The sequence below is a fragment of the Papilio xuthus genome, unplaced genomic scaffold (genome assembly GCF_000836235.2).
Source record: "Papilio xuthus unplaced genomic scaffold, Pxut_1.1 DF828780.1, whole genome shotgun sequence".
Taxonomy (NCBI): Eukaryota; Metazoa; Arthropoda; class Insecta; order Lepidoptera; family Papilionidae; genus Papilio; species Papilio xuthus.
In genome coordinates this window covers 1,263,220-1,279,041 of record NW_013529869.1, presented here as the reverse complement: position 1 = coordinate 1,279,041, position 15,822 = coordinate 1,263,220, and the positions used below count along the sequence as shown (strand labels likewise).

General features: G+C 39.7%; 1 protein-coding gene across 1 annotated transcript; it reads right to left on the bottom strand.

Annotated features, from left to right (window-relative positions):
* Window positions 1–14,919, bottom strand: Sur (Sulfonylurea receptor). Its single transcript, XM_013326649.1, has 26 exons — window positions 14,472–14,919; window positions 13,065–13,245; window positions 12,180–12,552; window positions 8,943–9,176; window positions 8,536–8,865; window positions 8,016–8,219; window positions 7,646–7,946; window positions 7,386–7,567; window positions 6,993–7,317; window positions 6,813–6,918; window positions 6,482–6,633; window positions 6,082–6,326; window positions 5,716–5,955; window positions 4,988–5,130; window positions 4,314–4,394; window positions 3,400–3,470; window positions 3,164–3,291; window positions 2,902–3,057; window positions 2,591–2,800; window positions 2,327–2,484; window positions 2,020–2,215; window positions 1,627–1,852; window positions 1,392–1,516; window positions 1,006–1,297; window positions 650–855; window positions 1–542 (listed from the first exon to the last, which is right to left on the bottom strand). The coding sequence occupies exons 2-26, from the start codon at window positions 13,223–13,225 to the stop codon at window positions 396–398; spliced, it is 4,992 nt and encodes a 1,663-aa protein (XP_013182103.1). The 5' UTR covers window positions 13,226–13,245; window positions 14,472–14,919; the 3' UTR covers window positions 1–395.
* Between the last annotated feature and the right edge of the window lie 903 nt (window positions 14,920–15,822).

Genomic DNA, 15,822 nt, shown 5'->3' with positions numbered 1-15,822 from the left:
TTGTTTTAATCATTTTATTAAAAACATTTAAATTATTAATACTTCATTACGGTACATTGTAGATGTCGGTAGCAGTTATAAGAAATAACAATTTGTGATTTCAAGTTACTCTTACTTAAGTAATTTGTAGTTATGGCTCAAATATTTCAGTCTTTATATAAAAGGTAAGTTAATATCTTAGCGCTCGATGCATTTCCAATGGCGTCGTTATAGTTTAATATCGTTCATATGTAAATCTTAAACAGCAGACGTCGATTACTCCTTTATAATCTAATTTCAAAAGAATCAAACATAAATAGCTTATATATATAACAGATTTTGGTCTGTTAACGTCAATATGTACATATTGCACAAATATGTTTAGCACACGACGCGCTATTATGCGAGAGGAGAGACTAATGTGTTTGGTTGGTGGCGGCGAACATGCGCGCGAGCCGCGAGGAGGGCTGCGACAGCAAGCTCCTCATGCTGCCCACCTCCACGATGCGCCCCTCCTCCATCACCACGGCGCGGTCGTAGCCCCGGACCGATGACATACGGTGCTGGAACCAAAAAGTACCTAACAATACTTGTGACACTATATAAGATTTACATTGCCTTATAATTTTTCAGTATTGCAGTCAAATGTTAATTTAATAATACTAATTACTGCGACTGTGATGAGCGTTGTGTTGGGCGCGGCGGCAGCGAGTGCGGCGAGGAGGTCGCGTTCGGCAGTTGCGTCGAGTGCAGCGCCCGGCTCGTCCAGCAACAGCGCAGCTGCGAAGCGCGCGTGCAGCGCCGCCCGCGCCGCACACGCCCGCGCGCCTCGCCCGCCGGCCCATCGTGCACCGCGAGCCCCGCCCACAGGACACTCTGATCAATTAAAATCAATTAATTTCCACCATTATATAGTTATCATACAATTTATTTAGAATTACATTTAAGAAAAACGCTACCGTTTGTTTGCCTTATTAGAATAGGGTAAGGGGGTTGTAAATGATTGAATTTTACAAGAAACGTTACCTAAGCCGGCCGACTGCGCCGTGACGAACTCGTAGAGTCCTACCGCCTTGAGGCACTGCCATATCTCGTCGTCGGTGTGCACGGCGAGCGGGTCGAGGTTCTCGCGCAGCGTGCCAGAGAAGAGCGCGCCCTCCTGCGGCAACACGAGAACGCGGTGACGCAACGCGCGCAGCGGCACTGCGACCGCCTCCGCACCGTCCACCAGCACGCGCCCGCCTAGCACCGGCGTCGCGCCTGCGCACGTCAGCACCAGCGTCGACTTGCCACTGCCGCTTCGTCCGCATATCGCCAGCTACACCAAAATTAACGTTCTTTATATGAATAACAAAATGTTGTTGGTATTGGCATAAGAAGCGTGAAAAAAATTAATCAAAAGGATCATTTACCTTTTCACCAGGATTAACAGTCAAGTTTATATTTTTAAGTATAGGTGGTGCATCTGGATGGTGCTGGACGGTAACGTTTTCGAATTCTATTTTTCCATCTCTATGCCACCCTGATGGGATTGGACCTGAAATATTTTTTATTATGAAACAACAGATTTATTTTACGAGTTTTACAAAAATATACCATTGGTTTTTAAATTTAAGATGTAGGTACATGATAATTCAGGGCACTTACAATCTTCCCGATAGTCCTCCTGCGGCATCCTGGTGTCGTTGAGGATGCGCTCGAGCGCGGCGAGCTGCAGATGCAGATCTGCGCGGCACTTGGCCACGTGCGCCAGGTACGCGGGCAGCAGCAGCGCGTACGCGCCCGCCAGGCCCGCGCGCGCCGCCCCGCCCCCGCCCCCGCCCGCCAGCGCCGCTCCCAGCGACACGCACACGCTCGCCGCGCCCACCAGGTCCTTGTTTTATTTATTACATTTAATCTATCTCGATGATTAGATGTAAAAATAGTCTATCACTTTTAAGTTACATGTATAAAATAGTCCGCCGTACGTGTATGGGTAAAAATTAACGTGCAGTTTGGAACGCTGCGACATAGATTAAGACGTGTTAAATGTATACTAACGAGTGAGAGGCCCAGCCACCTGTTGGCGGCGTTGAGCAGCAGCAGCGCGGCGTGGTTTGTGTCGAGGCGCGCCCGCAGCGCCGCACGCATGGCGGACTGCAGCCGGCCCGCCCGCACCGTGCCCGCGCCCGCGCTCACCTGCGCGCTCAGCGACACCACGCGCGCAGCACTCCGCGCCTCGCTACGCTGCAGCTCTCTGACACAAAACAAACTGTATTTTTCACATGTCTGATGATTTATGATTTTGATGAATACGTGTAAACATTAAGGTTTAAATTAAAAACGTTAAGTACGGTATTAATTTTACCTCGTATTACGTAGGTAGACGTTTTGTAGCAGCAGAAAGCAGAGGAAGGCGGGAAGACAGGCGAGCAGCGTCCACGAGGAGGCGGCCACGTTTAGCAACGCGGCCGCCGCGCACGCCAGCGCCAGCTGCGCCCAGCGCGTCACCGCCGTCGATAGCTTCTGCACACAGACATATGGAACTGTTATATAACTTAGCGTATTTATAATTACTTTTTATCAAACTGTTCTACCCTCTCCGACATAAAAAGCTCAGTAGTTTACTCACCCGATCAACAACAGCGATGTCTGCAGAGAAGCGGTGCAGCGCGGCGAGGTGCGCGTGGTGCGGCGGCGCGTGCAGCACGGCACGCAGCAATCTCTCGTGCAGCGCGCGCCGCGCCGCCGCGCCCCCGCACGCCGCGCCCAGCTGTGCCGCTCCCGCCGCGCCCGCCCCGCACACGCACCAGCACACATACACGTACACGGACCTCCATAGCTAAAGGCAACGATGTATTTAAGAAAGATATAAAGCTTACAATGTAGAAATATACATTACTAGGTCTTATACCCATTTCTCATATTAAAAAGTTATGTCACCTCATCGTTTTCAAGTGGTTCTTGTGAGTTTTGTGCGGCCCTAGTGGAGAGCCAGTAGTCCGCGGCGAGCGCCAGCGCCTGCGCGCCAGCCGCGGCCGCCCAGTACACGCCGCCCCACCACCCGCACGCGCGCGCGTACGCACACCAGATAGAGCTCTGGCTCATACAAACAAAACATCTTACTGCTTTACGTTTCTTTTAATCCTACGTACTTACATTTTCACAAATTGTCCAAAATCTGCAATAATATATTTGTATATACCTCACTTATGACTTGTTCCGGATCTTCTTTATCGGGAACTAATTTCTCTGAATTATTTGTACTTGTTTCGATACCATTGGATGTAATTGAAACAAATGTCGTGTCTTTTGTTGTGGATTGTTCTTTATCTGAAATTAAATATATATTATTACTTGCTTTTGTCTGTGACTCCGTTCGCGGGGAATTAAGATTAAAAAAATCATTTTATAATGTAAGTATGGTTTTATAAAACTGACCGTCTGATTGTTCGTCTGGTTGCGTGTCACTGTCGGTGCTCAGTAACCTGTGCAACGTTCGCGGAGTCCATCTGAAGAATACAGAAAATTAATGTTGTAAATACATGTCCCAAGATACATTTATAATAGTTATTGAATTGATGAAAAGGATGGAGAGTCCGTTAGAATATTGGTTTCCTATTAGCCAATTAAAAAAAACTTAGTTTGCTTGCGATTTTTTTTGTTTCTAGGTATTTAATATACATTTGTTTGCTTAAATAACATCGTTAGTGCCAATCCTCAATTTCATAATCAAACAAATTGCCTTATTGCCAAATGGCTTAGGTAACGTTTCTTGTTAAAGTCTTATTAGGATCCTAACGCAAAAAAAAAATTAGTCGAATCCGTTGGACATCGAAAAAGGTAATGTGTACCTTCCAATTAGATTTTATATACTCACTACCTATAAGGATGTGTAAAATATTTAAGGTGTGCGACTCAATTTTATAGCCAGGAAGTGACATGAATTCTCCATTTGAATGCTAAATGACGCAATTCGATTGTCTTTTGATTGTTTAAAAAATAACACACAGTCAACTTTACGACAATCATATTTGTAGGTAACATCAAATTCCATTGTCATTTTTTTTACAAACATATTTAAGTGTGCGTGGTTATAAATTGATTAATTATTCCATCACCTAAACTGATGTTTTTGGGAGTGTTTGAAACGACCTTTGCGATCTTCTATAGTTCTATGACTCTCATTATTAACAAACGAAATTTTGTTTCTTTTATTTATCAAGACATCAGTAAGGACTGCTTCCTACTTTTTATGATTAGCGACACACTGGTATGGTGTAGAGAATGTTAGTAGGTTAGTTGTGTTGTGTTGTGTTGTGTTGTGGAGCGTAAAGTGAAATCATGTTGTTTACCGCGCCAGTGTCCGGTGCACGCGCACGCGCTCCCCCGCGCCCTCCTCTGCACTCACCGCGCGACGCACCTCGCGACGCCATCTGCACAATGACACAAATTTAATGGTGTGCCATCTACTGTCACACTAAGGGTCATTTAGGCAGACCCTAAGAATATATTTAGTATAAAAAATCTTAGAAATTTCTAGACTATGTATAAAACAAAATAAATTTACAAATCAACAAGACGCCTCTCGCTAAATAGAAATACTAATGTAAATCATATGACAAATAATTAGATTAACACAATGAGATCAAGACAATGCGCTTGCAGCGAGTCTTTCTTTAGGTCAAGTATTATTTTACGGTAAGAGGATTTCAACAATATACTATTTCAATTCAAAACAACAAATAAGGTAATTAGCTAAAGTGTACTAAGGTCCGATCTTAATAGCATATAAAAATACACAGAATAATGTTTTTTTTGTTCCATGCATACTTTCAAAAACAACTTTTAAATAAATAAATGACGCATTTATTACGACAATATTATTATACAGTGCTATCGACTCGGCGACCGCGTCGGCGTGTTTTCTTTCAGCTTAAATGGGTCCACCTGATACCCACCTGTGTTGGCAAATCCTCGCTAACCACGAGCCGCAATAAAGTTTGAATGTTCCAATGTGCCTACATACTTGTAGAGATGCATGGAGGGCGGCGGCGAGGAGAGCTGGCGGGACAGGGAGGAGCGCGGGCGAGCGCCGCGCCGCCAGCTGCCGCCCGCGCGCGTCGGCACCTCCGCCAGCAGGTGCGCGCCCGTCGCCTCACAGATACCTACCTGCATACAACAACTTATCACCACTACTCCTAGTAAGGGTAGTGGTATGGGGCTACAGTTTCCGCAACTTCACGACTTGCTCGTATTTTGCGTGAGAAGGCAACCACTACAATGGAGCGTCGATTTAGGCGCCGAAATCAAAATGAAATTCCGATCGATTCTGGTAAATAAATATTTAGAAGATCTATTATGAAGAAAAAGGGACAGGGTATAAGGAATAATTTCTTCATTTACATAGGCTCACTCCTTAATGTAAATGAAGAAATTGTGTCTTATTTAATTCGACAACATTCTAGGTAGCGGTTAGCGTTATTAATAATTAAGACGAAATGCGACGTTATCGATTTTACGGCCTCTAATAAAATATTAACGCTCTCGTCTGACCTCTGTACAACCTTGCTTTCGTTTTGTTACTTAAAAGGTGAAAGCGAAGTTTCTACATTATTTCTGCTAACTATTTAATAGTAGTTTAAATAATGTTTAGTTTTTAATAGTGGATACAACTGTGTGTTTATAATTTTTTTTATCAGAATGTCCATTCTTTACTGCAGGCATATTTTAATATTTTATTTAAAGATTAAGCACCGTATCCTCGTCCACATCGTGTCTATTGAAGTTGTTCCTGCTGAGAGCGCGCTGCAGCCGCGCACGTTCTCGCGCGGAACCGCCGGGCGGGCCGGCGCCGGTGCGGGCCACAGCGGCGCGCGCCTCCGCCGCCCGCCTCGCCCAGCGCCGCAGCGTGCCCTCCCCCGCCGCACCACACGGCCCTGCGCCTGATCCCGCCCGGCCCACGTCTCGTACGCGACCCTCCTCCATTGCTATAACCTGTACATAACACCAACACATAAATCAGAAATAGATGACAGTAGTATATATCCTATCCTATCACCTACATATGTAATGCTGAATCAATAATTACTTTCCTTTCTATAGTAAGATGTAAGCACTAACCAAGTCAGCATAGTGAAGCAGCTCGAGCCTGTTGGTGGCGAGCAGCACGGTGGCACCGGCGCGCGCTGCGGGTAATAATCCGCGCGCCACCACGTGTCGCGCCAGTGCGGCGTCCAGTGCGGCCAGCGGCTCGTCCAGCGCCAGCAGCCTCGCGCCGCTGTACACTGCACGCGCCACGCACACCCGCACGCGCTGCCCGCCCGACAGCGGTGCCCCGCCGCGACCCAGTTGCGTGCGGTCACCATCTACACATACGAACATGCAAAGAAACACATTTTTTTTATATGTACTTTGTATGTATTTCATAGGTACTTTGTAATCTATTTGCACTTTTTTGAGGATCTAATGATATATTTTTTCTCTTAAGCTGACAAGATCGATTTTCTATAAGCGTTTTTACCTGGTAACAGTTGTAGATCAGGTCGAAGAGCTGCGGCGCGGAGAGCGCGCGAGTACTCCGCGGGGTTCCAGCGGCGGCCCAGCAGAATGTTTTCGCGGATGGAGCCCTCCAACAACCAAGGCGGCTGACCGGCGTAGCTTGCACTGTATTCGCTTTACAACACAAGAATTGATATAAATTAATTATTAATTACATTGTATGTACAGGGCAACAAGTGAAAGTACAGAATCAATCTCTCTCAGCAACGCTCTGCATAAACAATGATCATACGTATTCAATACATTATACAAACAGATGTATTATAGATACTATGAGAAAGTATACAACTTACCCGTTCCAACTAATTTCTCCTCTTTCAAGATGCATTTCTCCCAACACAGCAGACAGGAAAGACGACTTCCCAGATCCAGTTGATCCGACGACCATTATAAGTTTTCCTAAAAATATAAACAACCTAATTAATTGATGAAGAAATGTACATTCAAGACGTGAATGTTAGGTACTTGCTTACCAACTGGAATATCTAAATCATCAACATCGAGCCAAGAGTTATCTCTCATCTTCCAAGAAAATGCCGCATTTTTAAATCTTATAAGGTATTCTTGATCGTTGCAAGTGGGCTTGTTGTCTTCGAAGAATTGATCTTCACATTCCAGATCGATATCTTTATTGGCATCGTCTTGTTCCGAATATATACAGTTAGGAGCTGAGATCGCAGCATTGTTAACAAGTAAATCATTTTCTTTGGTCTCAGGAGCATCTTGTTCGTAATTATCTTCTTTAACGTTACTCGATTCAGGCAGTTCCAAAAATTCTTTGATTCTATTCGTACTGACCTAGAATGATATTCTAATTATCTGGTTATAAAAAATGGAAATTAAATCTATTTATAAATTTTCCCTACCATAGCCTGAATAACCATGAGCACTGTCACTGGTAAAATAAGAAGTGGTATTGCCAATTGATTAAATAGAGCCAGTCCGGCTAAGACATTCACTACTGTTAAACCTTCACCATTGTCTAAAAAATATAGCAGTGTATATGTAACAACTGTTATGAGGATGGTAGATGCTTGTGTTGTGAAAGCTGAAAAACAAATATATTATATTTTCGATTTCATCTAAAACCAGTATTGATTCGATAAATATTTTCGTACATACTTACTCAGAATTCCCCAATATACGGAATCTTTATTTAACATTCTCAATTCTACTTCTCTTAATTGTAAAATTTTCTCATTAAACAAATCTTCCCAAACGTAAAGTTTAATAACATTCATGCCTTGTAAGATTTCCGACATTTTGGACACCCTGTGATCTGTGCATTTTGATATATCCTTGGAATTATCCGAGAGCCTTTTACCGATGTAGAATTGCAATGGAGTTATAATAATAATACTAACAACGGTGCCTATTATTGCACTGACGCCTAGTTTTGTATAAAGTAAATACAAAATTACTGCTACCTAAAAAAGTAATACGAATAAAACACTAATTAAAATGTAAATAATTAACATAGTTAAACTAGTGTGTACCTTCAAAGGTATGGCCCAGATGTAATGGCACACCCAGACGCATGACATAACATTGTACGTATCTTGTGATATCAGGTTGGTGATTAGACCTGACTGCGAAGGTGCAGACTCCTCAATGCTCTGCAGGAGTGGTGACTCTTCGTCTATTTCCGTGTCTGTCGAGGACCATGACGCTAGTCGCATGCATTTGTCATACACCATACTCTATTTGAAAAAAGAAATTAAATAAAATCATGGGATAACAAGTACATTATCTATTAAGATTATTGTTTGCATACTAAAAAGATTAGTCTAAAATGCGAGACAATTCGTTTCTTCTTAAATGTCTTAATAAATGGAGAACACTTTATCAATGTTTATTTATAAATGACATCACACATTTAATTCAGAGACGGTAAGTATTCAAAGCAGGTCAACCGTTTAAACAATCTCATTCAAGGTTCATGATTACCAAATATAGAAGTAGTTAAATGAATTTAATTAAGTTTATCTTAGTTTTTAAAGGTTTCAGTGTACTTGCTTGTAACGCCGTCTTCAATCTAGTTCCTTCCACCGTCACTAAATGTGTCGAGTTCTGTGAAAGTACTCCTTGTATAACTAAAGCCAATGTTACAAGGAAGAGCACAACGTAAGGATTTTTAACGAACTCTTGGATTGTAACTTCTGATTCCGTTTCAAATATTATATTAGAATCTTCGATATATTTGACAATTACGGCAAGTCCCAGAGGTGGTATAAGTCCGACCATATCTCCAAATAATTTTAATATTCCAGCGATATAAAAATTAGGCCATATCGTTTTTAAATAGACCCGCCACATGTTGCCCTTTTCGTCATTTAATTTTGTCATCTGAAATAAGCATTAAACTGATACAAGATTTTTAATTATATGTGTATATTGACTTCTACGTAAGAGGTTAAACAAACCTGTTTGTATTTTTGGTATATTCTTTTAAATCGTGCATAAATTGTTGAGGATTTTTCATCATCGGGCAGTTCACCGAAATCGTCTTCATCGTGAGTTGTTTCATAATATCCTTTGTACAACAAGGGATTTAACCAAAAGAAAGTTATCTTAGAAAAAAAGTGAGTTTCACTATGCTTGTAGGACACGTTGTCTTTGGTAAATGATTCCTGTGGTCCGTGATTACGTTTCGTGACCTGCAAAAGTTTATTAAGTAAATCTAATGTGGTAAGTATTGTAATAAATGGAGTAAACGTTGGGGTATTGGCGTCGGACACTGAACACGGGATGGCGGCGCCAGACGTAAGGAATGTTTTCAGACGTCCGGCGTCTGTGTGAAACAACAGCGGCAGGGTTGCTTCTGCTTTTTTTAGTAGTCTTCTTCGAGAAAAGAGAAAACTTAAAAATAGTTTTTGTTCGTTGCATATTTTTTTTATTTCTATGGTTGATGTTATAGACATTGTTCGGAAAAATACCAAGTAATATCTAGGAGCTCTGTATCAAACTTCTAATGTCTATTTCAACCGGAACGTTATCAATGTAAAATATAAATGAGGCCATTCATAAATTCTTACGATGCTAATATTTTGGTGTACGATTGCCGAACAAGTTTTATCGTAATATCAATTAAGTTTCATGTTGATTCACTTATTGATTGGTCATCATCAGCCAATATCGGTCCACTGAGAAATATATATTCCAATAAATATGTTTAAGATCAGTTTCATTTAAGCAATAAAGCTTTAAGATATATTAGAATCTTGTTCACGAACACATGTGCACCCCTTGCGGTGAGTCATAACTGTCGTACGAATAAACATTGTCGGAAATAATGAACCGTTCGATATTAAATTATACGTCAACCAAATTATCACATGGTACTAATACTTTAATTCAACAAAAGAATATCTCGTAATCACTTAGATTTTCTATGGATTGCAGTCTAAGCGAGGGATAAGTTATATTTTGTTGGCGTTGGGCCATTCCCAACTGGCTAAAAGGTCAACAGCCTTGTCTTGCTGAATGTTTTATGATCTGTCACAGTTCTACTACTTTTCTGTAAAAAATCTTGTTAATCCGATGACAATTATTTAATATCAAACTAATTAAGTTAGTGGTAATAACATCGTATCTTATTTGAATTAGTTTCTCTTATAGTTTTTTTTTAAATTATTCTTAATACTAGGTTGTTCGCGACTTCGTCCAGGTGGAATTAAAAAATTATAGTAACAAAAGTCCCGACATTACATACAAAAATACAAATCTCGTTTAATATTAGTATAGATTAATGCGTTCATTCTTCGCGTCTTTTTAAATTGTTACCATTATTCATAACAAGTTAAAATTACGATGAGCACTTTGTATTCGTGGCGTCTGCTGTTTTCAATACAATTGCCGATTTGACAAAGAGCATTGTTTGCGTGGTTCCGATACATCGACTATTTATAATGCCTGCTATTGTCGACTTCAAGCTTCACATCTTGTCATAGATGTATGTCTTTTATAATGGATTGTATAGATTGATGTACCTAAGCCATGTCTATATTTGTAACTAGCGAGCATCTTGCTTATTAAGAATTAATTGTCGTTTTTGATTAAAGGAAACAATGTCATTTGTGATCGTGTCTGTTAAAGCTGTAGCTTTGCCTTTAAAGTAGTACATATATAACTTCGAATACACGTATGTATAATAATAGCTAATACAAATACTAGCTGTTGCCCACGACTGCGTCTATGCCTATGAGTTTATGTTTAACTTTGTTTTACATCTGAGCTGTGCCAAATTTAATCAAGATTGAGCTGTCCTAGAGATACCTTCAAACATCCATCCATTCATTTATCCATCCAAACATTCGCATTTATAATATTAGTAAGATAAGCTAAATTCCCTGGAGAATTCACCGCGTCTATTTATGTTCTTACGTAAATACAGATTTAATTTAGAAATGATATTTACGTTGGGGTTTATATTTTGTCACACGGTTTAATTTGGGTTGATAGCCTTGACGGAATGCGAGAAAAAAATATAATGGCGTCAGCGACATGAACATGCGCCTCGTTAAGCGCTTCCTCTGATAGTATCGCGGTTAATAAACACATGTTGAAGTACTCACACATTTATCACATTAGACAATCGCTTTTATAGAATTAATAAGAAACCTTAGTCTATATAAAAATTTTGAACATTTCGTTTATTCCAATTCTCGGCTCAAAGATACACATTTGGTTTCTCCCCGACATTGTGTTGAATCATACCGGAAAGAATGAGTGCTGATCGTGAGATCATTTCTTTGTAATTTTTATTTTTGGGATTCGAGCCTTTAAGAGTGTCAGGTGTAAAAAGTAATATATGAGAGTAGGTATAGAAAAAAATAAAATTAACAAATAGAGATAATAAAAAAATTGGTGGCATTTTTGTATTTGAAATAACGGCTTTCATGGATTGATATAAGATATACTAGATAATTTAAATCTCACAAATGTTTCGTAACATGTTTGAAATTATGTTCATTCTTATATTGGATTTTGAGACAGAAGTTTTTTACTTCTGTTAATATTTTAATATTAAGCAGTTGCAGATATGGCAAAGAAAGTGTAAAATTTGCGGTAAATACCTATTGGATATTTGCCGTAACAAATAAATCAAATTGCAAAAGATCGATTTAATTAGTTGAGGTAATTTTTTGCAGTAAAGCAGTTTTAGTCTTTCAATCGATTTCGAATATTCGATATAAAATTTTAATCAAAGGTTGAATTAATTAGAAGTAACGATGGAATAGCGTCTTTTGGCCTCCAGTTATATACATAGATCAATCCTATTCTTGATAGTACGTCATTTCTAATTAACCTTCCGCTGCGATTGATATCTTCCAAAGGAGCTCAATGTAAACGATTCTATTTTGATAGTGTTATTTCTATGCATTATAATTATTTCTCAAATCGGTACATACAAATAAAAAATCACTACTAAATTAATTACAAACATTTTAGATATATGATAATTATTTGAGGTGTTTCGGTTAAAACTAGAAAATTCACACTAAAAATTAAACAAATAATAAACTGCAATGTTTGTTTAACATTAGTACTGTCATGCATTACCTTACTTCGTTCGTACGGTTATTTTTATAGCGATTGTATTTTCATGCATCATCATAGCGATAACGCTTCAAAAATACTATAAAAAGAATTAAATTTACCTCATCATAGAAGCAAAGGCAGTCTACGGTCGAGATTACCAATGCTAGTACAATAGTGAATCCTTGCACGTAGATCTGGATATGAGTGTACGATGCTCCGGCGAGAACGTGATGCCAGAGCACAGCGGCGGAGGCGGCCGAAGCCAGCAGCCAGTATATCGCGAGATAGAGGAGTGGGGCTGCGGCACGGCGCCACCACAGGAGCAGGTGCAGCGCGCATGCGGCCAACCAGGCCAGCAGCGCCGCCAGCGCGTGCGCCAGCCGGACGCCGTCCGTCCGCAGCGCCGCCGCTGCTAATCCGCAGCACCACGTCACGCCTAACAGCAAGCTGGCCGTGCCCCGCACGTTCTGACCACGCCAGCGGCTGCCCTCCCTAAACGTATATTGTAACGTTAAGAAACTACAAAAGGTAGACTTTGACTAATTAAATGAGATACTGAAGTATCATTAGCTTTCTCATTAGATCGATAAATATTGCACTTATATGTTTCTTGCTTTTTCCTACATAAGCAACCGCTTGCTTTGCTTGTTGGGAATAATATTGTTAATAACGTTGGTTTTTCATGGGAAAATAACTTGTTATAATTATAACGGTTGAATGGTTAAAAATAGGTTTACGAGTAAATTTTCCTATTTTAAATTATTTAAATGAAGGTAGGTAAGGTAATTGGGAAGGAAAATGTTTAATGTAATGTAGTTGCCACAAATATCTAAAGCACCAAAGGAAGTGAAGGTAGACTGTCAACTTATAAAGGAGTGTGAGGAGATACGCTCCATTTAGATGGATTCTAAACTTGTTGTTTTGGAAATACAACTGGCACTAATCCATAGTTATCTGAATGGGTGTGTGTGTGCGTGTGTATGGTGTATGTGTGACTGATATACCAGCGCGGTCGTACTGGGGAGCAGCGCGTGCAGCATAGCGCGGCGGCGGCGAGCGTGGCGCAGTAAAGGTGCAGCGCGTGCAACGCCGCAGCCAGTGCGTGCGCAGCGCACCCGGGCTCCGCGCCCCAGCCTCCGGCCTCGACCCCGCACACCGCCTCCATCCCCTTACAGGTACAGAAACCTTGGGGGAAATCTACCGGTGAACTTTAACGGTCTTATCATATATAAGGGTATAGGTACGATAATGGTTGTCATCTCTGTTTTCAATGAGAGGTATATAGAGATATATAAGTAATGGTTATTACGGAGAGGTAATGCGTACATTTTTCTATCATTATAGATTTAAGAATTCCTCAAAAACATACGAGTACGTATACGATTTTATAGTTGTGGTAAAATAATAACGTATATTTGTTTTAAACTTTGCAGCAACAATTATATGTACGCTACAACATGCAATGCACACGATTCACAGAGAACAATAAAATTTATTACTGTTCATTACTTCTCAAAACAATGTGTTGAAAAACGTTTGTGAGAGCATTGAGCATCAAGGTAAAATCTCTCGGCTGCGTCCTCTGTTTATTGTAATACTACTCATATTATGGCAAAATTACAATCCTATTTAGTTTATAAATCCAATTGATGCGGTAAATAAAAATAACATGGTTAGTCAATTTTAGACAAGTGCAGAGTTAGCGTTGTATGTATTTTACGTTCTTAATTATAAAGAAAATTACATGCCTACTCTTATTTGTTAGATAGCGTTTTGTGTGAAATAACTCCCATTGGATTTAATTTCACTTTAGACCTACGCTAATTTTTGCTTTAATCTTACTAATTTTATACTTACTGATATTATAAACGCGAATGTTTGGATGGATGGATGTTTGTTTGAAGGTATCTCCAGAAAGTCTGAATATATCTTGCTGAAATTTGGCATAGATGTAGAATTTAGCTTGGAAGAACATTGACAATTTGATCGTGAAGGGCACAATTAAGTCAAGAATAATGTTATGACTTTTAAAAAGTAACTGAACTTTATGTTTAGACCGAAAATGCATTATTTAAATTCCTCTGGAATCTTCAATATGGATATGTACCGACGTCATGAATTGTTCAACTGCTTATCAAACTTTTATAGGAATGCAAAATACAGTAAACAATTTCTGACTTTACATTGTTTAATATTTATATTAGTAAACGTAAAACACTATGGAACATTTTCCGTTTGTTCCAGAACGATATTTACATCGGACTCATATGAAATGGAAATGAAAAGACGGGGAATGAACAGGTTCATTAAAAGACAAAATGGTTATTTAGACATAGTTTGTAATTATTTTATTTTACAAACATATCAATTTATTATTCTACGTTAAAATATGTGAATGTTTTCAAACTTACCGTCAAAATACAGATCCTGATTTTATGTGGGTCGCGAAGTCACGTTCACTGAGCACATAAATAGAATTTTATTTTCACTTATTTTCCATTGTATGAAATTGTTAGTTGAGTTTTCGTGGCATTGCAGCGATTTGTTTCTGTTTCGCGTGGTGTGTGCGTGGCGCGGAAGGACACGGCGCAGCGTATGTGACGTGTTTACACGCGCGCCGAATAAACTGAACTGAGTTGAGCTGAGTGAATTGAGTGATCAGTAGCGTAGCCGCGACTCGCATCGCAACGGCAATTGAATGGCGTCGAGTCGCGTCGCATACAAACAAACCTTGTGCTCGTGGCCGATGTCCGCGATCCGCGACCGCCTTCGTCACTGCATTTACATTTACGCTAATTCATTGAGCGTATTTCCACTGGCATTATTGGCTGACATTTTTATGCGGGCAAGAGGAATGGAGAGCGGGGTACTCTTATCACTAAACAAAACAGTCTGTGACCTGTTTCAAAGATTTACTTCTAAAGAACCTTATATTTTATACAATTTATTCATGCAAGTGTACAAGTACGAGGTTTAAATTTAAATAAACTTAAAGTAGGTACAATTCAATATAATAAATTATACAAACAACGACCGGTTGATCAATTCATATCTTAACTGGTTTTAAATGTAATGTATTGTATAATACATACAACCTTTATCGTGAGTTTCCACAGCCAAAACATTTATCTAACATGTCATCCTTTTCAGTTTTCTCTTAAAAATAGCGATTAAGACATGTCGTCGTCGTTACAGGTTAGGCAGTAAATTAGTGTATTGTAACAAAAAGTATTGAGTTTAAATCTCAATTAGCTTATAACTTGAATAATGTACAGCAAATTATGTGTGCTATTGTAAGCGACAGTCGGCATTAATAACGATTGTCCCCGCTGACCTGGATCCGTATATTACACACGTCAAGGCATGTTCATATTTAGTTTACTTTTCAGTTTGTTCATAAAACTTACCAGCTATTGTGCGCCACACGCCCTAATTTCAATATTGCATGTGTTTATCCTACGATTATGTCGTTATGTTATTTTATATTTCACGTTAAATCCATCAATCACAAAAAAAAAAATAACTAGGGTACTAGGCTATCAACCCAATGACAATCACAATGACCAAAATTGTTTTGATTACCTGAATTAATAGCATATAGCTCATTTTACATGGATATAAATTACCTCCTCACTTTCTTGTTACAGTTTCAAATATACGGAACTGTTAATTAAATATTCACATTATGAAATACCAGGAAGTCTAGTATAAAATGTCAGTGACTGGATAAAATACTGCAAAGAAAAGCTACGACAGTCATCC